The 25,871-nt window shown below is 42.3% G+C and overlaps 1 protein-coding gene across 4 annotated transcripts in view; it reads right to left on the bottom strand.

The window, feature by feature from the left end:
• Nucleotides 1–2,120: 2,120 nt before the first annotated feature.
• Nucleotides 2,121–25,871, bottom strand: part of CHD2 (chromodomain helicase DNA binding protein 2) — a 127,127-nt gene continuing 103,376 nt past the window's right edge. For all 4 annotated transcript variants that reach the window (XM_004271669.4, XM_033431480.2, XM_033431481.2 and 1 more), the window contains 3 exons: nt 23,531–23,744; nt 10,878–11,124; nt 2,121–5,696 (listed from right to left, as the gene is read on the bottom strand). In XM_004271669.4, coding sequence (XP_004271717.1) covers nt 5,363–5,696; nt 10,878–11,124; nt 23,531–23,744 — 795 coding nt within the window. In that variant the 3' untranslated portion in view covers nt 2,121–5,362. The remainder of the gene's footprint in view (nt 5,697–10,877; nt 11,125–23,530; nt 23,745–25,871) is intronic.

The following is a 25,871-nucleotide window of genomic DNA, read 5'->3' as shown; positions in this document are numbered from 1 at the left end:
TGTGTCTCCCCCACCAGACTGGGAGCCTTGTCTCTGTGTTTAGATGGTTCCAGTCCCTGCTGGGCCTTCCTCCTTGGGTTTAATCGCCCAGAGCAGGCTTTGCAGAAGCCCCTTTCCCAGGCTCCCAGGACAGGCAGCTCCAATTATTTGGCCGGCTCCAGGGTGAGGGCTGCTACATCCTAGGTACCCCTGACCTCCCCTCCTCTACCTGCACCCTCCCCAGCCGAGAAGTGATGGATGCTGTCTCCTTCCAGGTGGTCCCCGGGGCTTGCAAACCTCTTCCTTTCCCACAGCTGGAGCTCTCACTTACAAACTACATTAACCCGAGGAGCTGCCTGGTTCGTGTGCAAATGAAGGTGAAAAATCCACCTGCCCTACTGCACACAGGGAAGGACCAAAGTAGACAAGGCACTGACTTCCCTGCCCGCCTCCTAGACCATTCCTGCCCCCCAAGGCCAACCCAGTGCATGGGGTCAGTGGGGACCATGCTTTAGTGATGACAATTCTCTCTTGGATCACGAAAGACGTTAAGAAAAAGACAGCACGTATGAACCCTCTGCGGGGCAGCTCTGGCCCCAGGAAGTGGCTGTCATTCTGCCCATCTTCGAGGTCAGAAGTCTGTAGGTCAGAGACTTGCCCGTGTTCCACATAAAGCCCGGTCACACGGCACAGAACTGACCAGGAATCCCCAAGACTCAGCCCAGGTTAGGACCCCACCACCAGCAGCAGAGGCAGACCCGCCAGGGCCCTGGTTTCTACAGGATAAGAAGCATTTATTCCGATGAGCCATGTCTCTTCCCCACTTCACAAAGCAGAACAAATGCAGGTTGGGAGGTGACATGAGCCCCGTAGTTTTCCAGTCTCAAAACGTGATGGAAAGGCTGCCTCCAAGACAAACCTGGTCCTGCTCCTTTAAGAGCCACGGGTTGGAACCCAGAGCCACAGATCTGGCAAACTGCGGGGCCTGTGTTTCAATAAGTGACCTTTCTGTTTGTGTTTCAATAAGTGACCTTTCTGTTGGCGCTAATTGAGAAGGACTTGCCTTGATGCCAGATGTGTGAGGCCCTGCCAGGGAGCGGGGAGGGGCCTGGGCCTGCTCCTTCCAGTAAAACGCAGGCGTTTTTTTGGCAGCGGTCAGTTTAGAAGCCTGGTTGCTATTGTAAATCATAAGCTGATTATTGCACTTGTTCTTAAAATTTCCCAAAGTTGTTCCAGCCGAGCTGTGAGTTGCAACACGATTGTGAGCTAAGTTTATAGGCAGGAAGACCCCTCAGCTCTTGAGTCTCTGACTCCCACTGCATGCACTAAAACCCCGGCAACACCAGGCGGGCGAGGCTCCCTGCAGCCACGTGTCCTGGGCTGACAGTCACAGGAGTTAAGCCCTCAGCCCTGAGCAGACACACGGGTTTATTTGGTTATTAGCAATTAAGACCTTCACAAAGACTGAAGTTCGGTTTCAGAGTCACCTAAGTATTAGCAAAACCCTTTGGGTCTGGCAAACTTCTCCGCCTCCTATTCAGACGGCTCGCCGGCCACGGCTGCGCCACCCTTCCTCTGTCTGGGGCTCGCAGGAGCTGGGCCAGCCCCGTGCCAAATGCTCAAGTTAACATTTGTGTCAGTGTTTCCATTATAAAGTGCTCTTTTCCCCCCTTCAAGAATATACAGCCCAACCGTAAAATTCCCCTCAAGGCTGCAGGCTGGCGGACCGGTGTTCTGATTTCCTCTTGACGGGGGGCGGGGCTGCGGGACCCCTGCTGATGGGCACCTGACAGGCACGGGTCTCCCCGGGATCCTCCCCGCCCGGCACGACCAACATGGGAAAGTGAAGGCGGCTCTGCTCAGCCACTGGCGACAACTCCTCCTCAAGTGCAGGAACTCGGGCTAAGACGACTGCTGCTGGGCCGGGGGACTGTCAGCCTCAGCTACTCAGAGAAAATCTAGAACGTGTGGTGAAAGGACCTGGACCCGACAACACAACTGGGCCTGGGGAGGGGGAAGAGACGCAACTTTAAAAGGCTCCATTTCGCAAGCTGTCAATCTTGACCCAGCAACCAAGGGAAGGGAGACGAGGAGGCATGCAGTCGCGGGTCACGCCAATGCAATGCAACGTGTTCGCCCAATTCTAAAAATCCTTAGTAACACTTTTTAATATACAAGAATCAAAAGTACAGCAGTTTTACAATGTAGGAAAATTTAATACATACTATATAAACATTATTTACATCAGAAATCACTAGGACAGTGGCATTTTTCACAAATATAAATTAATTACTGTTTAGTCAACAGGTTTTAAAAGTCCACAATTTTACAATAAAGAAAAACCATCTGTCCCCAACCGAGTGGGATTCAGATGGACTAAAGCAGCCTGGACCCTTGGCCTGGCTCTCCTCGCCCGACACGGCAGCCCTCGGATGAGCCAGAGGAGCGAGCGCTGGCACTGGGCCCCGGGCCACCGCTCCTGCTGACGCACTGGTTTTGGTCTGTAGGATTTCAGTGTCACTGTGTGAATTCATAACTGAATCGTGTTTGCACCGCGCACCCTGATGCGGCTCTCAGACATCAGCTAGAGTGTCTGCAGCAGGACGTGAGAAGCGTTCTGGGTTCCCATCAAAGAGCGTTAAGGAATGCCTAAAAGGAAGGGGAGCCCGGGGCCAGCGACAGATGGCGGGGACGAGTCTGGAGTTACCGTGTCCTCTGCTAGGACTAGGACATACACGTGAATCCGGGTTTCTGTTCAACTTCCCTCTTCCTCAGCCCCTGCTCTTTCTACCTAATAACTAAATCTTTCAAAGCTAGGCTCCACGGAATACCATCCTCACAGATTCCGGGGGCAGCTTCTCCCATCCACAAGTGAGAGAATTCCTACCTGTGCAAATTTCTGGTTTTGATATAAGCATATAGTATTCATACTGATTTAGGACAATGAGGAAATGCCTTTCTCCCAACCCACCCTTCAAACATACTCCGACACCTAAAATAGATGCTTTTATGGGGATACTGTACTTTTCATAATCAATTTAACACTGACATGGCTGACACTGCCTTTTGCTAAATCATATGGCACTAAAAATCCTGAATGTGAACAAAAGGAAGTTCCTTTTTCCTCATGATGAGACATCTTTGGGAATAACTCACATCTCCTATCAAGAACTTCAGGGAAAAAAAAAAAAAAAAACCTTGGTGAGCATTGAAATGCAGGCCCTCCAATTCCTCCTCCTGGCCTCCTCTAACTGAAAAGGACACGACCCAACTTCCCACAGGGGAAGCCATGCTAGGGCCCACCCTGCCCACCTCCAGGGCCCACGGATGGCTCAAGGATCTGCAAGCCAGGCTGCCCGTCCCCTTTGGCCTGAGCAAGACAAGCACAGGTAGTGTCAGTACTGTTGGCAAGGAGCCCAACCTGTGGCCAAAGCAGAGACATGATTTCCTATCTTCCCCCACGGAGCAGTCTCACACGTCCTCACTGGGGTGACGGTGGCCGGGGGCTCCACTGTGGTCCCTTGGGGCTGTGCTCCGGGCACGTGTCGTACAAGCCCAGGGTGAACGACACCAAGTACCAGGAGGAGAAATAGATCAGGAGGTGGTGGGCCCACTGAGCTCCCCTCACGAGCTGTGCAGACCCAGACTCTCATGTGGACCTCAGCACAGGCGAGCCCAAGGATGCTCTGGGAAGCAGAGTGTGACGGTCCCCCAAAGCCACCTCTGCTTCACTGGTGAGGCAACAGTAAAGGCATTAATGGTGCTGCCCAGGATACCAGCATGTAAGTGATAATGATTTTATGAAGTCCCCTCGGGTTAGTGCGGGGAGTTCAACCCTGTATACGCCCAATGGAAGGGTTTCCAGCAGCTCTGAGCCTGGACACGTATAGGCACACTATGTTCAAGTCAGTTATTCTGTCTCCCTCTAGAAAGGCCTTTGGATACTCTAACAATTACTGGCAAGTTATATTTAAAGTGAACAGAACGGAAGGCCCCAGAACCAGTAAAATGAAAGGAGCCTCCTTAACGAATGTAACCAACTTGCCTCCCATCCTGACTCAATTCAACTCTACCCTGTCCTTGGATGTTTCCTGTTTTGGAAAAAAAAAAAAAAATGAACTGAGGTTTACACTTAACTTGATTTCATTCTAAAAGATACTGAGTTCAATTCTAATGATCTCCAACTAGCAGTGGAAACGTGTTCACCACAGGCAACTTGTGTCTGTCCACCCACCACATGAGCGGCAGGAGATGTGTGACTCTGCGGAATCTTACCTCTTCAAGCTGGGCGAAGGCAACTCCGACGCAGCTGCGGATGGTGACCAGCTGCCACGCTGGCCCTCCCCAACTTGCCGCACTACCACCCCCCAGGCTGGGAAACCCGTCCGCCCCTCCCCAGCAGCCCGCCCTGGTGCTGCCAGCAACCAGCTCGTCAGCAGGCCTGCTCCCTCAGCCCCCTCCTCGCCAGGCCCAGGACCGTTACCGCTCATCCCAGGAATCGGAATCCACCAGGGATTCCCGTGCCCTGGCCACACACACCCAGCCCTCGCCCCGCCTGCCCTGCATGCAGCCCACGCCCAACCAAACAGGACCCACGCCCACTTCAATGCTGCCCGACTCACAGTCCTCAGAAGTCAGCTGCACAGGCCCTACTTTCCCTGGCACAGGGGGCAAGCGAGGCCCACCTGGGAGACCAAACCTTTGAAATGTACAGTGTGGGAAAACTTAGTGTTGGTGGGGAAGCGGCCGCTGTGGAAGTGTTTCCCCCTCAGTCCCCCACGCCCCCAGCACCACAGGTGTCACATGATGAGGCCGAGTGTCACTTCTCCCAAGAACACGTTTGAGGGGGGTACCTGCTCCCCTTCAAGTCCTATGATGCGAGACCCCACCCGCTCGCCCCCGCGCCCCGCTCCCCAACAGCAGCATCTGTCACGTCATGGTGAACCAAACCCCGTGCTGTCCAGCAGGTCCCAGCAGCCTTCGTGCACACGCGCCTTCCCCGACCACGCGCCGAGGTCCAGGGCGCGCCAGCCCTGGTGATAAAACATTCACGACTCTAAGATCCTTTCTTCCTTCACTGGGGAACAGCCCGTGAAGCTGGTAGACAAAACGTCACCTCTTCCTCCTAGCACCCATCAAAGTGGGAGGCCAGGACAAGGCTGGAATGGGATGGGGTGCCCAAGTGCGGGAGTGGTGACCCAAATCAAAGCTGGACCGAGCGAAAGGCCCCCCACTCCCTGAAGTGCTCCTTCAGCGGCGAGCTGACAGCAGCAGCGTGTCCAGAAACGCCATCACTGGTCTAGGTAACTGGCTCCTGTGGATCAGACCAAAAACATCCAGGTGCTTAATGACTCTTGCACTCCCCTTCTTTCCAAGCTGTCCTTTATGTTTTTCTAACATTCCAGTTATAATCTGGGTTGTTTTTCTGTTCTAGTGATCTCTCCAAAGGAGACCGATGATCCAGGGGTGACTTGGAATCGTGGGGAGATTTCTGAGAAGGGGGCGAGCGAGGATCTGAGACTGCGGGGTGCAGCGGGGGAAGGGGCTGTTTATACTCCCCCAATTTGTCTGTGTGGAAAGAGCGGTGATGGTCCGAGGGTCCCTGGCCGTGGTAGCCCATAGGGGGGCGGTGATCAGACATTCGTCGGAAATCCTGCTGGTGGTAATTTTGAGGCCTGAATTCATCGGATCGCCTCCGTTTGGAGTCGTGATGGTGCCTGAAACAGAGATGCAAGGATCAGCTGGAGACCAAAGCCGGATTCCCACCCCTCCTCCGTCATCCACTGGCTCTTCCTCATGCACTCATATTTAAGGACGCTTCCAGAAACTCAGATGCAAATACTTACATTACTAGGAATCGAAAAAAACAAAACTAAAGTAGTAACAAAGGGCTATTTTATACTTATTGGCGAAACACAGCCTATGAAAGGACATAAGCCTCATCAGGTCTGCAGTGAAACAAGTACACACTTGAATCACTGATGGCTTTGTAAACTCACATTCCCTTCAGGAAAGCTGGCAAGATCTACAAACATCCTCATGTTCCTCGACCCAGCCCAGGAGAAAAAAAGCCACAGAAATTATTTTGTAAGTTATTAGTAACAACAAAAATTATAACCTAATATGCAACAATAAGTGCAGGGTTAATTAAATTATTTTAACACGTACTCAATGTGAAGAATATTAAAATTTTTAGTCAGGACCATGGCAAACTGCTCGTTATACTATTAACAGAGAATCTGTATAAGTCAACAACAAAAAGACAAACAATACAACTCAAAAATGGGCAACGGAGCTGAACAGACATCTCTCCAAAGGAGATACACAAATGGCTACTAAGCACATGAAAAGCTGTTCAACATCTTTAATGGGCATTAATCACCAGGGAAATGCAAATCAAAACTACCATGAGATACCACGTCATACCCATTAGGATGGCTACATTCAAAACACTAAAAATAAATGTTGGTGAAAATGTGGGAAAATTGCAATTCTAACACATAGCTGGTTGGAATGTAAAATAGGTCAGCTGCAGTAGAAAACATTTTGGTGGTTCCTTAAAAGTTAAACATAGGATTGCCACCGACTAACAATTCCAATCCTAGGTATATACCCCAAAAGCACTGAAAAAAGATATTCAAACAAACACTTATATACCATGTTCACAGTAGCACTATTCACAAGAGCCAGAAGGTGGAAAAACTCTAATGCCTATCAATGGATGAATGGATAAACAAAATTTAGCATGTACATACACTGGAACATTATTCACCCATGAAAAGAAATGAAGTACTGATACATGCTACGATGTGGATGAACCTCTAAAACATTATGGTAAATGTCAAAAATGCCAGTCACAAAAGGCCACGTACTGTATGATTCCATTTATGCAAACTATCAAGACTAAGTAAGTCCACAGAAACAGAATGAAGAAGACTGGTGGCTGCCAGGGGCTAGGGAGAGAGAAGAATGGAGAGCGGCTACTCAGTGGTTACAGAGTCCTCTCTGGGGTGACGAAAGTGTTTTGGAACTTGACAGAGGTGGTGCTTGCACAACACAGTGAATGCACTAAATGCCTCTGAATTGTTCACTTTAAAATAATAAATTTATGTTATGTGAATTTCACCTGAATAAAAGAAAGGGAGGGAGAGGGAGAGGGGAAGGGAGGAAGGGAGGGAGGGAAAGAGAGAGACTGTCCATGTTCCAGCCAAGATGGAGTAACAGGGGCTACACTTACTCTCCTGCTGAAACAATCAGAAAGGGACAAAATGTATGGAACAATGGTCTTCAAGACACCAGATGTCACATAACAAAGAACCGCAAACCCTACGGGAAGAGAAACTAATGAGATAAGCCTTACAAGCACCGGCTCAGGAGAAGCCCTGACTTCCTGCGTTGGGGTGGGGGTGTTCAAAGTGTAGAGTGCAAGAGAAGCAAGTTCTACAAAGAGAAAGAAGTTCAAAGACCAGCAAAGGTTCCCCCTCGAGTGTTCAGCTGGATACCGCTCAGGGTGTATATGTGAGGAAACTACCCAAAGGCCAGGAGAAAAAAAACACTGAGAAGGATGAGATGCCAGTGCTCTGTGCTCACACAGAGTTGGAACAGTGCCTGTTCTCTTCTCACCAGCCAGATGGGGAAACCTCAAGATCCAAGGGGCACTGGTAGAGTACCAGGAGGGTCCTGGCCTCAGTGCTGGGAAATCATGAGCCTTTGCCTGAGCACTGCTCCAGTTCTGCCTAACAAATCCTAACGACAAGATCTGAAAGAATCAAACTGTTTCCAAGTAACCTAACTGTGTTTCATAACAAAGCTCCAGAACGTTTATAGGAATACAAAAATGTCCAACACTTAACTAGGTATCTAATCAAAAACTACCCGGCATAGAGAAATAATAGCAAAAATAAACAACTGGGACCTAATCAAACTTATAAGCTTTTGCATAGCAAAGGAAACCATAAACAAAACGAAAAGACAACCTATGGAATGGGAGAAAATATTAGCAAACAATGCAACTGACAAGGAGTTAATTTCCAAAATATACAAACAGCTCATACAACTCAATAACAAAAAAAAAAAAAAACAACCCAATCAAAAAATGGGCAGAAGAACCAAACAGACATTCCTCCAAAGAAGACATACAGATGGCCAATAGGCACATGAAAAGATGCTCAACATCGCTAATTACCAGAGAAATGCAAATCGAAACTATAATAAGGTATCACCTTACTCCGGTCAGAATGGCCATCAATAAAAAGTCTACAAGTAACAAATACTGGAGAGGAGTGGAGAAAAGGGAATCCTGCAACTGAATTTAAGTTGGTACAGCCACTATGGAAAACAGTACAGAGGAGGTTCCTTAAAAAAACTAAATATAAGAGTTGCCATGTGATCCAGCAATCTCACTGCTGCACATATATCTGGACAAAACTGTAATTCAGAAAGAAACATGCACCTCTATGTTCATAGCAGGACTAGTTACAATAGCCAGGACATGGAAACAACCTAAATGTCCATTGACAGATGAATGGACCACGAAGATGTGGTACATACACACAATGAAATACTACTCAGCCATAAAAAAGAATGAAATAATGTCGTTTTGCTGCAACATGGATGGACCTAGAGATCATACTACGTGAAGTTAAGTCAGAAAGAGAAAGACAAATAACATATATCATTCATATGTGGAATCTAAAAACATGATTCAAAGGAACTCATTTACAAAGCAGACAGAGACTCGCAGACACAGAGAACAAACTTATGGTTACCAAAGGGGAAAATACGTGGGGGAGGAATAAATTAGGAGTTTGGAATTAGCAGATACAAACTACCATATATAAAACAGATAAACAAGAAGGTCCTACTGTATAGCACAAGGAACTATATTCAACATCCTGTAATAAACTGTAATGGAAAATAATATGAAAAAGAAGAGAACCAGGAAAATAAGACCCATAATGAGGCAATAAATCAATCAACTGAAACTGACCCAAATCATAGAATTAGCAGACAAGGATAGAAATACCATGTTGAAACTGTATACCAGATTTCAAAAGGTCAAAGAGAGACATGGAGGATTAAAAAAAAGGACCCAAATGCAACTTCTAGAGATAAAACTACAATGTAAGAAATACAAAATATACTATCAATAAACGGGCCTCGAGGCAGATTAGACATTGAAAAAGACAATATTAGTGAACCTGAAGACAAAGCAACAGAAACTTTCCAAATGAAACAGAGAAAACAGAATTAAAAAAAATAAACCTAGCATCAGTAAGCTGTGAGACAAATTCAAGCAGCCTACCACAGGTGTAACTGAAATCTTCAAAGGAGAGTGGGGGAACAGAAAAGTATTTGAAGAAATAATGGTAAAAAATTTTCCAAATCTGATAAAATGATAAAGGTGCAGATCCAAGAATTCCCAAGCACAAGAAACATAAGGAAAAATATACCACGGCACGTTATAATCAAATTGCTAAAAACCAGTGATGAAGAAAAAGACATATTAGTACAGAGGAGTAAAGATAAAGTGAAAAATGACATAAAAAAAATGACATGAAAAAAAAAATCTGTCATGAAAAATGACAGATTTTTCATCAGAAACAATACAAGTAGAGAATAGAGGAACATCTTTAAAGTACTGAAAGGAAGTGTCAATCTATAAATTTATACCCAAAAGAAAATATCTTTCATCAGTGAAGACAAAATAAAGATTTCCTCAGACATACAAATGCTAAAAGAACTTATCACCAGCAGACCCACACTAAAACAAAAGTCCTCCAGGCAGAAGAGAAATGATACAAAATGGAAATACAGATCTACACAAAAGAATGTAGGGCAAATGCCCACTGGAGTCAGACAAGATGGTACAGAAGGGTGGGGGGTGAGGGGTACAGACCCCTCCTAACAGGCTGCTGCTACTTGGCCACAGCTGCTGTGCTAAAGCAGCCTGGTATTACCAGATCCTCCAAAAGAAGGCAGGACACGGAGATGTTTATATGAAATTTTCCTATATTAATTTCAAGGTGCAGTCAAAGCATGTCTTTAGCCTAGGGGAAACCAAAGTTGCTAGGAAGCTAAAATACAGCTAAGTCCTGAAATTAAGAAGAATAGATAAAACCTCTTCAGCCCTTCCTGTACTTAGTGCTAACTCTCACAACTACTCTCACAAAACCTTGGCCCATCATATCATGATATTATATAGTTGTAGAGAAGGGACAACTTCAAAAGACTTTGACCGCTAAACTGCGGGCTCCTAGCATGAAAGGACCACAGGCTGGTACCCACCTAGTGTGGCTGACACCATAGCACAGAGCTTAATCATTTTGGTTGCAGACTCTGATACTTAATGGCTACCACTTCTCTAGATTTCCTCAGAGGACGGCAGAAAACTCCCCCTGCACAAGTGTGATGATGAAACCATAAATGGCTCCTTGGCCCAGAGAATAAAACTTAAAACCTGTAACTTGGCATTCAAGCCCCACCCCCACATCCAACCACCTATTCATCTTCTGGGTATCCCTTCCTGGGGGCCTATCCTTGGCCTGGGCCTGTGACGCCTAGTCCACCTCTCTCTGCTTAGCTGACTCTCCAGGGCCCAAACCAAGAATCACCAGCCTCCCCTCTTCCTCAGCCCTCAGGAAAAACTCAAAAATCCATTCTTTCAACCGTCCACTCAGCACACAATGTCAGCTGCCTACATCATGATTTCTCCCCAACATTCTGAAGATGCCTTGACGGCAGAAACACAGCACCAGACTTGGGACCATGTCTGGCACAGGGTAAGAATGAGCATCTGACGGATAAATACATGAAGTTTCTGTTGCTTGTCTCTCCACCTATAAATAGTAAGCCCCTGGCAGAGGTCAGTGCCTGGTGTCTGAGGGCCCTCTGCATACCGGTCATAATAATCCCTGTGTCCCCGGTGGTCTCGGTCACTGCTGTACTGGTCATAAGGTCTCTTTCTGGACAGGTTGTTGGGTCGGTAGCTCCCTGAACGGTGGGCGTCCATGTGTCGCCGGTCCCCGTAATGGTGGTCCTTGTACCAGTGCTGCTCATACTGATGGTGCCTGTCACCACCCCAGGGCGGATTGTTATTGCCACCACCATAGTTGAACTTTCTTTCCCTCTGCCAGTCGCCTCGATCTGCAGAAAGAGAAATAATGATCTCGTGATTCCAAGAACTGGCTGCATTTCACTTCCACTAAAGTTTAAACTGAAAAGGCCTGACACATGTTACAAACACTACACTTCTTCCTTCTTGACCTTTTTGCTGCTGGTTATCATACAAGTAATGAGTCCATAATTCTTTCCCCAAAATTTTAAGGCAAAAGAAAATTCACCTTTCTCCTTCTGAAATTCAAGAACCACTGTTTTTCATTTTCTTTCTTTCTTTCTTTTTTTTTTTTTTACTGTTTTTCATTTTCTACACCTGCTTACCTTCCAACCTGGGGCTTACCCTTAAAATGAGATTTCACTAAAACAAACAACAACAACAACAAAAAAAAACCACACCAAACATTAATTTGGAAAAAGGCACTGCTGAGTTTCACAGCCACAAGGTAATACTCTCCATTTACACATCTAAGGTTTATTTACCTGCGGGTACCATCAGCTGTGCCTGGTTCCTGAAAATCTTTCCAGACTATACCTACTGATTCCACTCTTCTTCCTTAGCCCACACCAAAAGAATGGCACTCCTCCTGTAAAACGTGATTGCTCTAACTCTGGATTCTGTAACTCTCAAGGATAGAGCCAAACTGAAATTTGTTATAGCTTCAGTAAGCCTCCCTTTTCCCCTGAGGAGAAGAATCACACGTATCTGAATCCAAAAAGGCACTGAAGACACAGAAGTAGAGGAAAGGAGGCTATGCTGTATTGAAATGTGGTCTCCAAAATGTATGTCCACTTAGAACCTCTGACTGTGTCTTTACTTGAAAATAGGGTCTCTGAAGTTGTAATGATGGATCTTGAGTTGAGATCATCTTGGATTTACAGTGGGCCCTAAATCCAATGATAGATCCTGTTAAGAGAAAGGTGTAGGGAGATATGGGAGAAAGAGACACAGAGAGGAAGGCCATGGAGAGATGAAGACAGAGAATGGAGAGACATTCACAGTAAGACAGACAGGATGAAAAGGCAGAGGGCTATGTACCAGATAAAGGAACAAGATAAAACCCCAGAAAAACAACTAAATGAAGTGGAGATAGGCAAATTTCCAGAAAAAGAATTCAGAATAATGATAGTTATTATTATCCAGGACCTTGGAAAAAGAATGGAAGCAAAGATCGAGAAGATGCAAGAAATGTTTAAAAAAGATCTAGAAGAATTGAAGAACAAACAAACAGAGATGAACAATAAAATAACTGAAATGAAAACTACACTAGAAGAAATCAATAGCAGAATAACTGAGGCAGAAGAACAGATAAGTGACCTGGAAGACAGAATGGTGGAATTCACTGCTGCAGAACAGAATAAAGAAAAAAGAATGAAAAGAAATGAAGACAGCCTAAAAGACCACTGGGACATTAAATGCAACAACATTCACATTATAGGGGTCCCAGAAGGAAAACAGAGAGAGAAAGGACCCAAGAAAATATATGAAGAGATTACAGTCGAAAACTTCCCTAACATGGGAAAGGAAATAGCCACCCAAGTCCAGGAAGCGCAGAGAGTCCCATACAGGATAAACCCGAGGAGGAACACGCCGAGACACATAGTAATCAAACTGGCAAAAATTAAAGACAAAGAAAAATTATTAAAACCAGCAAGGAAAAAATGACAAATAACATGCAAGGGAACTCCCATAAGGTTAACAGCAGATTTCTCAGCAGAAACTCTACAAGCCAGAAGGGAGTGGCACAATATATTTAAAGTGATGAAAGGGAAGGACCTACAAGTAAGATTACTCTACCCAGCAAGGATCTCATTCAGATTCGATGAAGAAATCAAAAGCTTTACAGACAAGCAAAAGCTAAGAGAATTCAGCACCACCAAACCAGCTCTACAACAAATGCTAAAGGAAATTCTCTAAGTGGGAAACACAAGAGAAGAAAAGGACCTACAAAAACAAACCCAAAACAATGAAGAAAATGGTAATAGGAACATACATACCAATAATTACCTTAAACGTGAATGGATTAAATGCTCTAAACAAAAGACACAGGCTTGCTGAATGGATACAAAAACAAGACCCATATATATGCTGTCTACAAGAGACCCATTTCAGACCTAGGAACACATACAGACTGAAAGTGAGGGGATGGAAAAAGATATTCCATGCAAATGGAAATCAAAAGAAAGCTGGAGTAGCAATACTCATATCAAACAAAATAGACTTTAAAATAAAGACTATTACAAGAGACAAAGAAGGACACTACATAATGACCAAAGGATCAATCCAAGAAAAAGATATAACAATTATAAATATATATGCACTCAACATAGGAGCACCTCAATACATAAGGCAACTGCTAAGAGCTATAAAAGAGGAAATCGACAGTAACACAATAATAGTGGGGGACTTCAACACCTCACTTACACCAATGGACAAATAATCCACACAGAAAATTAATAAGGAAAAAGAGGTTTAAATGACACAATAGACCAGACAGATTTAATCGATATTTATAAGACATTCCATCCAAAAACAGCAGATTACACTTTCTTCTCAAGTGCACACAGAATACTCTCCAGGATAGATCACATCTTTGGTCACAAATCAAGCCTCGGTAAATTTAAGAAAATTGAAATTGTATCAAGTATCTTTTCCAACCACAATGCTATGAGACTAGATATAAATTACCAGAAAATATCTGTAAAAAATACAAACACATGGAGGCTAAACAATACACTACTTAATAACGAAGTGATCACTGAAGAAATCAAAGAGGAAATCAAAAAATACCTAGAAACAAATGACAATGGAGACACGATGACCCAAAACCTATGGGATGCAGCAAAAGCAGTTCTAAGAGGGAAGTTTATAGCAATACAATCCTACCTTAAGAAACAGGAAACATCTCGAATAAACAACCTAACCTTGCACCTAAAACAACTAGAGAAAGAAGAACAAAACAACCCCAAAGTTAGCAGAAGGAAAGAGATCATAAAGATCACATCAGAAAGGAAACAACAGCAAAGATCAATAAAACTAAAAGCTGGTTCTTTGAGAAGATAAACAAAATTGATAAACCATTAGCCAGACTCATCAAGAAAAAAAGGGAGAAGACTCAAATCAATAGAATTAGAAATGAAAAAGGAGAAGTAACAACTGACACTGCAGAAATACAAAAGATCATGAGAGATTACTATAAGCAACTCTATGCCAATAAAATGGACAACCTGGAAGAAATGGACAAATTCTTAGAAAGGCACAACCTGCCAAGACTGAATCAGGAAGAAATAGAAAATATGAACAGACCAATCACAAGCACTGAACTTGAAATTGTGATTAAAAATCTTCCAACAAACAAAAGCCCAGGACCAGATGGCTTCACAGGCGAATTCTATCAAACATTTAGAGAAGAGCTAACACCTATCCTTCTCAAACTCTTCCAAAATATAGCAGAGGGAGGAACATTCCCAAACTCATTCTACGAGGCCACCATCACCCTGATACCAAAACCAGACAAGGATGTCACAAAGAAAGAAAACTACAGGTCAATATCACTGATGAACTTAGATGCAAAAATCTTGAAAAAATAGTAGCAAACAGAATCCAACAGCACATTAAAAGGATAATACACCATGATCAAGTGGGGTTTATTCCAGGAATGCAAGGATTCTTCAATATATGCAAATCAATCAATGTGATACACCATATTAACAAATTGAAGGAGAAAAACCATATGATCATCTCAACAGATGCAGAGAAAGCTTTTGACAAAATTCAACACCATTTACGATAAAAACCCTGCAGAGAGTAGGCATAGAGGGAACTTTCCTCAACATAATAAAGGCCATATATGACAAACCCACAGCCAACATGGTCCTCAATGGTAAAAAACTGAAAGCATTTCCGCTAAGACCAGGAACAAGACAAGGTTGCCCACTCTCACTACTCTTATTCAACATAGTTTTGGAAGTTTTAGCCACAGCAATCAGAGAAGAAAAGGAAATAAAAGGAATCCAAATCGGAAAAGAAGAAGTAAAGCTGTCACTGTTTGCAGATGACATGATACTATACACAGAGAATCCTAAAGATGCTACCAGAAAACTACTAGAGCTAATCAATGAATTTGGTAAAGTAGCAGGATACAAAATTAATGCACAGAAATCTCTGGCATTCCTACACACTAATAATGAAAAATCTGAACGTGAAATCAAGAAAACACTCCCATTTACCACTGCAACAAAAAGAATAAAATATCTAGGAATAAACCTACCTAAGGAGACAAAAGACCTATATGCAGAAAATTATAAGACACTGATGAAAGAAATTAAAGATGATACAAATAGATGGAGAGATATACCATGTTCTTGGATTGGAAGAATCAACATTGTGAAAATGACTCTACTACCCAAAGTAATCTACAGATCCAATGCAATCCCTATCAAACTACCACTGGCATTTTTCACAGAACTAGAACAAAAAATTTCACAATTTGTATGGAAACACAAAAGACCCCGAAGAGCCAAAGCAATCTTGAGAACAAAAAACGGAGCTGGAGGAATCAGGCTCCCTGACTTCAGACTGTATACTACAAAGCTACAGTAATCAAGACAGTATGGTACTGGCACAAAAGCAGAAATATAGATCAATGGAACAGGATAGAAAGCCCAGAGATAAACCCACGCACATATGGTCGCCTTATCTTTGATAAAGGAGGCAGGAATGTACAGTGGAGAAAGGATAGCCTCTTCAATAAGTGGTGCTGGGAAAACTGGACAGGTACAAGTAAAAGTATGAGTATGGTGTTAGGGAGTGATCTAATACCATAACACCTTACACAAAAATCAGCTCAAAATGGATTAAAGACCTAAATGTAAGGCCAGAAACTATCAAACTCTAAGAGGAAAACATAGGCAGAACACTCTATGACATAAATCACAGCAAGATCCTTTTTGACCCACCTCCTAGAGAAATGGAAATAAAAACAAAAATAAACAAATGGGACCTAATGAAACTTAAAAGCTTTTGCACAGCAAAGGAAACCATAAACAAGACCAAAAGACAACCCTCAGAATGGAAGAAAATATTTGCAAATGAAACAACTGACAAAGGATTAATCTCCAAAATTTACAAGCAGCTCATGCAGCTCAATAACAAAGAACAACCCACCCAATCCAAAAATGGGCAGAAGACCTAAATAGACATTTCTCCAAAGAAGATATACAGACTGCCAACAAACACATGAAAGAATGCTCAACATCATTAATCATTAGAGAAATGCAAATCAAAACTACAATGAGATATCATCTCATACCAGTCAGAATGGCCATCATCAAAAAATCTAGAAACAATAAATGCTGGAGAGGGTGTGGAGAAAAGGGAACACTCTTACACTGCTGGTGGGAATGTAAACTGGTACAGCCACTATGGAGAACAGTATGGAGGTTCCTTAAAAAACTACAAATGGAACTACCATATGACCCAGCAATCCCACTACTGGGCATATACCCTGAGAAAACCAAAATTCAAAAAGAGTCATGTACCAAAATGTTCACTGCAGCTCTATTTACAATAGCCCGGAGATGGAAACAACCTAAGTGCCCATCATCGGATGAATGGATAAAGAAGATGTGGCACATATATACAATGGAATATTACTCAGCCATAAAAAGAAACGAAATTGAGCTATTTGTAATGAGGTGGATAGACCTAGAGTCTGTCATACAGAGTGAAGTAAGTCAGAAAAAGAAAGACAAATACCGTATGCTAACACATATATATGGAATTTAAGGGGGAAAAAAATGTCATGAAGGACCTAGGGGTAAGACAGGAATAAAGACACAGACCTACTAGAGAATGGACTTGAGGATATGGGGAGGGGGAAGGGTGAGCTGTGACAAAGCGAGAGAGAGGCATGGACATATATACACTACCAAATGTAAGGTAGATAGCTAGTGGGAAGCAGCTGCATAGCACAGGGAGATCAGCTCGGTGCTCTGTGACCGCCTGGAGGGGTGGGATAGGGAGGGTGGGAGGGAGGGAGACGCAAGAGGGAAGAGATATGGGAACATATGTATATGTATAACTGATTCACTTTGTTATAAAGCAGAAACTAACACACCATTGTAAAGCAATTATACTCCAATAAAGATGTAAAAAAAAAAAACAACCATATGATCATCTCAATAGATGCAGAAAAAGCTTCTGACAAAATTCAACACCCGTTTATGATAAAAACTCTCCAGAAACTGGGCATAGAGGGAAACTACCTCAACATAATAAAGGCCATATATGACAAACCCACAGCAAACATCATTCTCAATGGTGAAAAACTGGAGGCATCTCCTCTAAGATCAGGAACAAGACAAGGATGTCCACTCCCGCCACTATTAGTCAACATAGTTTTGGAAGTCCTGGCCACGGCAATCAGAGAAGAAAAAGAAATAAAAGGAATACAAATCAAAAAAGAAGTAAAGCCGTCACTGTTTGCCGATGACATGATACTATATAGAGAAAATCTTAAAGATGCCACCAGAAAACTACTAGAACTAATCAATGAATTTGGTAAAGTTGCAGGATACAAAATTAATGCACAGAAATCTCTTGCATTCCTATACACTAACAATGAAAGATCAGAAAGAGAAATTAATGAAACAATCCCATTCACCACTGCAACAAATAGAATAAAATACCTAGGAATAAACCTACAGACCTGTATGCCAAAAACTGTAAGACACTGATGAAAGAAATCAAAGATAACACAAACAGATGGAGAGATATACCATGTTCTTGGATTGGAAGAATAAATATTGTGAAAATGACTATGCTACCCAAAGCAATCTACAGATTCAATGCAATCCCTATCAAATTACCAGTGGCATTTTTTACAGAACTAGAACAAAAAATCTTAAAATCTGCATGGAGACACAAAAGACCCCGAATAGCCAAAGCAGTATTGAGGGAAAAAAACGGAGCTGGAGGAATCAGACTCCCTGACTTCAGACTACACTACAAAGCTATAGTAATCAAGACAATATGGTACTGGCACAAAAACAGAAATATAGATCAATGGAACAGGATAGAAAGCCCAGAGATAAACCCATGCACCTATGGTCAACTAATCTATGACAAAGGAGCCAAGGATATACAATGGAGAAAAGACAGTCTCTTCAATAAGTGGTCCTGGGAAAACTGGACAGCTACATGTAAAAGAAGGAAATTAGAATACTCCCTAACACCATACACAAAAATAAACTCAAAATGGATTACAGACCTATGTAAGACAGGACACTATAACACTCTTAGAGAAAAACACAGGAAGAGCACTCTTTGACATAAATCACAGCAAGATATTTTTTGATCCACCTCCTAGTGTAATGGAAATAAAAACAAAATAAACAAATGGGACCTAATGAAACTTAAAAGCTTTTGCAAAGCAAAGGAAACACAAACAAGATGAAAAGACAACCCTCAGAATGGGAGAAAATATTTGCAAACGAATCAACGGACAAAGGATTAATCTCCAAAATATATAAACAGTTCATGCAGCTCAATATTAAAAGAACAAACAACCCAATCTAAAAATGGGCAGAAGACCTAAATACACATTTCTCCAAAGAAGACACACAGATGGCCAAGAAGCACATGAAAAGCTGTTCAACATCACTGATTATTAGAGAAATGCAAATCAAAACTACAATGAGGTATCACCTCACACCAGTTAGAACTGGCATCATCAGAAAATCTACAAACAACAAACGCTGGAGAGGGTGCGGAGAAAAGGTAACCCTCTTGCACTGTTGGTGGGAATGTAAGTTGATACAGCCGCTATGGAGAACAGTATGGAGGTTCCTTAAAAAACTAAAAATAGAATTACCATATGACTCAGCAATTCCACTACTGGGCATATACCCTGAGAAAACCATAATTCAAAATGACACTAGCACCCCAATGTTCACTGCAGCACTATTTACAATAGTCAGGACATGGAAGCAACCTAAATGGCCATCGACAGACGAATGGATAAAGAAGATGTGGTACATATATACAATGGAATATTTCTCAGCCATGAAAAGGAACGAAATTGGGTCATTTGTAGAGACGTGGATGGATCTAGAGACTGTCATACAGAGTGAAGTAAGTCAGGAAGAGAAAAACAAATATTGTATATTAACGCATATATGTGGAACCTAGAGAAATGGTACAAATGAACCGGTTTACAGGGCAGAAATTGAGACAAAGATGTAGAGAACAAATGTATGGACACCAAGGGAGAAAAGCGGTGGGGGGGGGGATGAGTTGGGAGATTGGGATTGACATATATACACTAATATGTATATAATGGATAACTAATAAGAACCTGCTGTATAAAAAAATAAATAAAATTAAATTAAAAAAAAAAAAACAGATTGGAGCAGTGCAGCCACAACACCAAGGCTTGCTGGTAAGCAGTATAAGCCAGGCTACAGGCGTGCAACAGATTCACCATCAGATCCTCCAAAAGGAACCAACTCTGCTGACACCTTGATTTCAGAGTTCTGCCTCCTAAACTATGACAGGATACATTTCTGTTCTTTTAAGCCACCCAGTTTGTTGTACACTTTGTTACAACAGTCTCAGGAAACTAATACAGAGGCTTAACTAGTAGGAACTATGTGGCCTCATGGGAAATCCATCTTCCAGCTACAATTTGTTAAGATCAAAGACGTGCCACCAAATATATCTCTACTCATTTTGTTGGCCTTCTAGCATTTTTTACAGAGCCAGAGAATAATACCATAAAGGAACCTGTGTAGCTTAGAAATTTATACCATTAAAACAATATATAGTCGACCAGTGGCTTAAATTCATTGCTGACCCAGGGTGGAGCAGGCCAGGGAACCAAGAATTAAAACACTTTTGACTATTCAACCTAAAAATTAACAAACAACAAAAAGAGACACCTTCACAACATGAAAGGATCATCTAAAGATGGCTTCAAACTAAATAGAAAGGTAGGCTTCAAACAGGGTGTCAAGGTCTGTGGTACTATGGAGATGGCCAAGTCATTTATTTCCAGAGAAAGTAAAAGGCACTTTTCTTTCTTCTTGAACCCTCCGTGGGGTAGACAACTGGTTAGGAAGTACTGACTATTAAGGAGAGGGATGAGAAATCCGAAGTTTAAATAAAAGACTACAGTCAGCTTAATAAGAAGAGTCCTTTCAAAGGATCAGAATATAAAATCAGTGACATCATATGAATGACATAAAACCAGTCTAATCCCAGGAGAAAAATCAGTACAACTGATACAACTACATCTAAGAACATGGAAACATTTCCCAGCCATCTTTTTGTACAGTCATTACCTCCCCCCACTAATAAAATGGTGTTCAATTAATTGAACTAAGATTTTTAAGATTAAAAGACATGGAACCTCTGCTTCCAGGTAATTCAGAGTAGCTGCCACAGAATTACACTCTGCCAAGAACAATAAGAAAACACCAGATAAACAGAAAATAATCTGCTTAAAGACATCAAAGAGCAGGCAAAGCAATGAAGACTAGAAGCACTAAGATTCCGAAGAGCAAAAAAAAACCCTCAGAAGTAATAATAGTTGACTTGACTTCTGCAGCCACTGGGGAGATCTGTGACTCTGAGCCTGGGCAAGAAGCTGAATATCTGGGCTTTTCCCAGCCGAGAACCACTGTTGGAGAAACAGAGACACCGGCAGAGCTTTTGGTGGTCTTTCTAAGCTAGAGGGACACTGGACACTTGAGGGACTGCAAACACACAGCCAGTTTTCCCTTAGAACATTTGCTGAATCTTCAGGGAGCAGGAGGCTAAAAAGCTAAGCTAGATATCTTGTGAAAAGCAGAGCCGTTCAGGGCTGTCTCACGGTGCCGAGGAAACCAAGATCCTAGTTTAAGACCTGCCAATGGGGTGGGGCAGAGAGTGCAGCAGGCCCTCCATCCAGTACCCTGGATAGCCAAACCCCAGGAACAGGGGGACCAAACGAGAACTAGATTAAGATGACTGTCTCCCACCCTATGTGCCTGGGGAGGAAAGAATAAATCCTCTCTGGGGCAGAGTGACATCATCTGGGGCTTCTACAATTTTTAAAACACAGTGCCTACCATCTAATCAAAAATAACCAGACATGCTAAAAGATAGGGCTGTATGACTGAAAACCAAGGGGAAAAAAAAAAAAAGCATACAATACAAATGGTTCACAATAATTCAGATATTAGAAATAACAGTCAAGAATTTTTAAATACTTATAATTAATGTGTTCCAAAAAAGAGGAAAAGATGGAGAAAATCAATTTTCCTAGAAGTTTGAGAATTTTACTGGAAGATTAGAATGTACTTAAAAAAAAAAAGGAAATCCTAACATTGAAGTTTAGAAAAAAATGTATACTTCATTTTGATTATGGAACACTTGACTCTGTAAAATTTTATACTATGCTTCTATATATACTATATTCTTTTAAGCTTTTGTTCTATATGTTTTCTTTTTATTACTTTTATCTTTAAAAGTAATTCACGCTCATTGTAACCAGTGAAGTAACAGACAATGGAGAAATTATTAATTTCCTCCAATCCGTCCACATTTTTACCAGCCTAAGGTAACTGGTGTGTGTATGTTGTCACATCCTTCTCTATGCTTATACAAATATATTATTCAAATATATACAACAGAAAACAGCTTGGTGTTTTCTTGGTGGTTCCTCAAAAAGTTAAACATAGAATTATCACATGACCAAGCAATTCCACACTCCTAGGTATACATCTAAAAGAATTGAAAATAGGTACTCAAATAGTTGCATACAAATGTGCACAACAGTACGATTCACAATAGCCAAAAAGCAGAAACAACCCAAACGTCCGTCAACTAATGAAAAGACAAATTCTAGTCTAACCATACAATGGGATATTATTCAGCCACAAAAAGGAATGAAATACTGATACATGCTACAACACGGATGGACCTTGAAAACCGGATGCCAAGTGAAAGCAGTCAGACACATATTGTACAATTCCATGTGATTCCTTTAATACAAAGAATCCAGAATACATAAATCTATAGAGACACAAGACAGACTGGTGGTAGTCGGAAGCTGGGGAGAGGGGAGAATGAAAACTGTTTTTTCTTTGGGGTGAGCAAAGTGGTTCGGCACTTGATTTAGGTGGTGGTTGCACAACATTGTGAATGTACTAAATGCCGCTGAACTGTTCATTTAAAATGGTTACGTTTATTCACGTTATGTGATTTTCACTTCAATAAAGTTAAACACACACACAACAGAGATTCTGTTGTTGCTGTTGCTCTTTTTTCCCTCCAATTTTTTTTTTACCTATAAAGCCAACTCATTTTTTTAACAACTGCTAATAATATAGAGTACAAATGTCCTATTATTCATCTAACCATTTTTCTATTAATGGGCAATTTATTTCCAGCTTTTTGCCATTATAAGGCTGTAACAGCATCCTCATACATGTATGTGTTTGCATTACTACAGGACAGACTTCCAGAAAAAGGGCCTACGTATTTAGATATTTCAGATTATTTTCTGGAAAGACTGTAGCAATTCACACTCTTAGCAGCTTGTGTGCATTTCACCCTGTAATTTTTGCAGATCTGAATGGGTAAGAAATTGGTTTAATTTATTGTTACTTTAATGTACATTTCCCTAGCAGCAATTGTTCATCTTGTCCTACTGGCCACTTGAATCTCCTCTTCCAAATGAATTCCCTATTCCTAACCTTTGTCCATTTTTCTATTTGGTTATCCTTCTGTTATCAATTCATAAGGAGTTTTTCAATATTAGCAGTTTTAATCATTTAACTGTCATATATAATGTAAATTGTTTCCCTGAGTCGTTCATTTGTCTTTTGCTTATTTATGTTGGTCATGTTCTTCTTAGATTTGAATTAACAGCCTTTTGGATCTTTGTCTCATGCTTCATCTCACTGAGAAAAAAGAGGACAATAAAGTGATGGAAGAGAATAAAGCACAAAGGTCCAGCTACTGTCTTTGGAAAAAAAAAGTGATTCTTCTTTCGGCACCTTTTTTTTTTTCTTTTTAAACAACTGAGTTCTGTTTTGTTTTGTTTTTTGGTATATCTATTTGTTTATTTTTATTTATATTTGGCTGCATCGGGTCTTAGTTGCGGTGTGTGGGCCCTTCGCTGAGTCGCACACTCTCTATAGTTGTGGCGTGCGGGTTTTCTCTCTCTAGTTGTGGCACGTGGGCTCCAGAGTGCATGGGCTCTGCAGTTTGCGGCACGTAGGCTCTCTAGTTGAGGGGCCTGGGCTTAGCTGCTCCGTGGCATGTGGGATCTTAGTTCCCCAACCAGGGATCAAACCCACATCCCCTGTACTGGAAGGCGGATTCTTTACTACTGGACCACCAGGGAAGTCCCCTGGGCACCTGCTTTTAAAACTTCACTTAATGACTCACCTGCATTACTGAAGTGTCTCTTGTTGGGGTGACTGTAGTTATCTCTTGGGTGTCCATGCATCTGTGGGCCATGAGAGGCAGGCAAATGAGGCTTCTGAGGGTGAGGGTTGTGCGGGGTGTGGGACTGAGACATCAGGGAATCCCGGCTTGAACCCGAGGCCTCTGGTCGAAATGGTTTTTTACCACCAATCGCATCATCTTTCTTCTTCTGCTCCTGTAGAGTAAAAGGAAACCAAAGACCTTCAGGATCCCAGGTGGAATTCCCAAGAACAGTATAAAGATCATCCCCTTTAAATACTTCCCTCTTGACTTTTGACAAGTCCCTCTCGGCTTCCCTGCTGTTTACTACCTTCTTAGGAAAAATATGCTCATAAATTCCACTGAGCTCCCAGGGCAGGGAAAGCCTCACAGAGCTCCATGTGCTGCTCAACCTGCTGGCCACTACAAAGAAGCCAATCTCCAGTGACCTGCAGCTGCCAGAAAAAGGGCCCAGGCCGCTGGACGTCACTGCACGGGGCGAGGAACAGGGGTCAGGCTGTCAGCACTCTTGGAAATTGCTCTCAGGCCATGTAAAACTGGGACCACCAACTTCTTCAGGCTAACTCGAACAAACAACCCCTGACTGGCCCAGTGGGAACTAGTTCCCATGCCAAAGTCATCAAGCTAAACATCTGAATGTTTAAGTAACACCATACCTTTACCACACAAGTGAAATATTTGACATAAAAACATCAGAAAATATAATAAGGAAAAAATAAGAACTGTGAAGTGACCTAAAATTTTACCACCAATGGAATTACTGTTAATAATTTGGTCTATGTCTTTCTGAGCCATTTTGCGTGTTTATACATAATACAGTAGACCCCCCTAATCCATGGGAGATACACTTCAAGACCCCCAGTGGACGCCTGAAACTGCAGATAGTACTGAACCCTATATGTACTATGCTTTTTCCAATACATACATGCCTATGAGAGTTTAATTTATGAATCAGGCACAGTAAGAGAATATCCGAATTGCCAGCATCACTACTCTTGTGCTTTGGGGCTACTATTTAGTAAAATAAGGATTACCTGAACTCAAGCACTGCAATACCACAACAGTCGATCTGATAGCCAAGAGAGCTACCGAGTTACTAATGGGCAGGTAGCATATAGTGTGGATATGCTGGACAAAGGGATGATTCATGTCCCACGTGGGAGAGGGCAGGACGGCACGAGATTTCATCACGCTACTCAGACCAGTGCACAATTTAAAATTTATGAATTGTTTATTTCTGGAATTTTCCATTTAATATTTTCAGACCATGACTGACTGCAGGTAACTGAAACTGTGGAAAGCAAACCACAGTGGGGGGAACTGCTGTGTGTGTGCGCATGCGTGCGTGTGTGTGTGCGTATTTTTTTAAACAAAAATATTATTTGATATTCTTTTTTTACTTAATGTATTGTAAAAATCTTATGTGAATACTTACTTCCACAATATTATATTTATGGTTGAAAATTCCCTGATATGGATATATCGAGTCATTTCCATATAATCATGTTTAAACCCTTAATTATCTCCTTCGACTAAATTCTTAGAAGGAGAATTACATGTTTTAGTCTTTTGGTAAATCTTACTGAACTGTCCTCCAGAAAGGTTGTGAATATATACTATAACCCCAACTAGTGGGACCACTACTTTGATTATTCACCTTATCCTAACTTCTGATACCTAGACTAATGAAGCCCTTTACCCTTTACATCATTTGTCCAACTTCACTCATCCTAACTTTCACTCTTTCCTAGAGGGCCTTTCCCCAACCATTTCATTCCCTCCTGGGGCTTTTCCTGACTATTCTTTCAGAGACTTTCTACAATGTATAAAATTCACAGTAACATTCAGCAGTGTTACTATATTATTCCTGTATATTACGGTTCTACCATATTCTTCCATGTAAAATTAAATTATAAACCACTTGAGGGTGCTCCTCCACAGCTCAGCACAGTGCTGGGCACAGGATATGCTCATGCAACAAATACTTCTGAGCACCTGCCCTGCATCTGGCACCATTCCAGGTGCTGAGGATACAGGAGGGGATGAGACATAAGACGTCAGCCTTGACATGGTAGTGAAGGAGGTATTAAATGTTCCTAGACTGGCGCTACACGGCTAATTGGGGTAGGGCCCACGTGACAAGTCACCAGATCTGCAAAGGGACATGCCTGAACAAGGAACGCTGCCCCTGCAGCACTGGCCAAATCACTTCATGCCCATGCCCCTCCACCAAAGAATGGGAGGCAGCTTCTGGGCACCTTCTCATGTTTGCTCCTTTACATGAGCGGTTGGGACCCTACGT

Source organism: Orcinus orca, chromosome 2, assembly GCF_937001465.1.
Source record: "Orcinus orca chromosome 2, mOrcOrc1.1, whole genome shotgun sequence".
Lineage (NCBI taxonomy): Eukaryota > Metazoa > Chordata > Mammalia > Artiodactyla > Delphinidae > Orcinus > Orcinus orca.
This window is presented reverse-complemented; position numbering and strand designations above follow the sequence as displayed.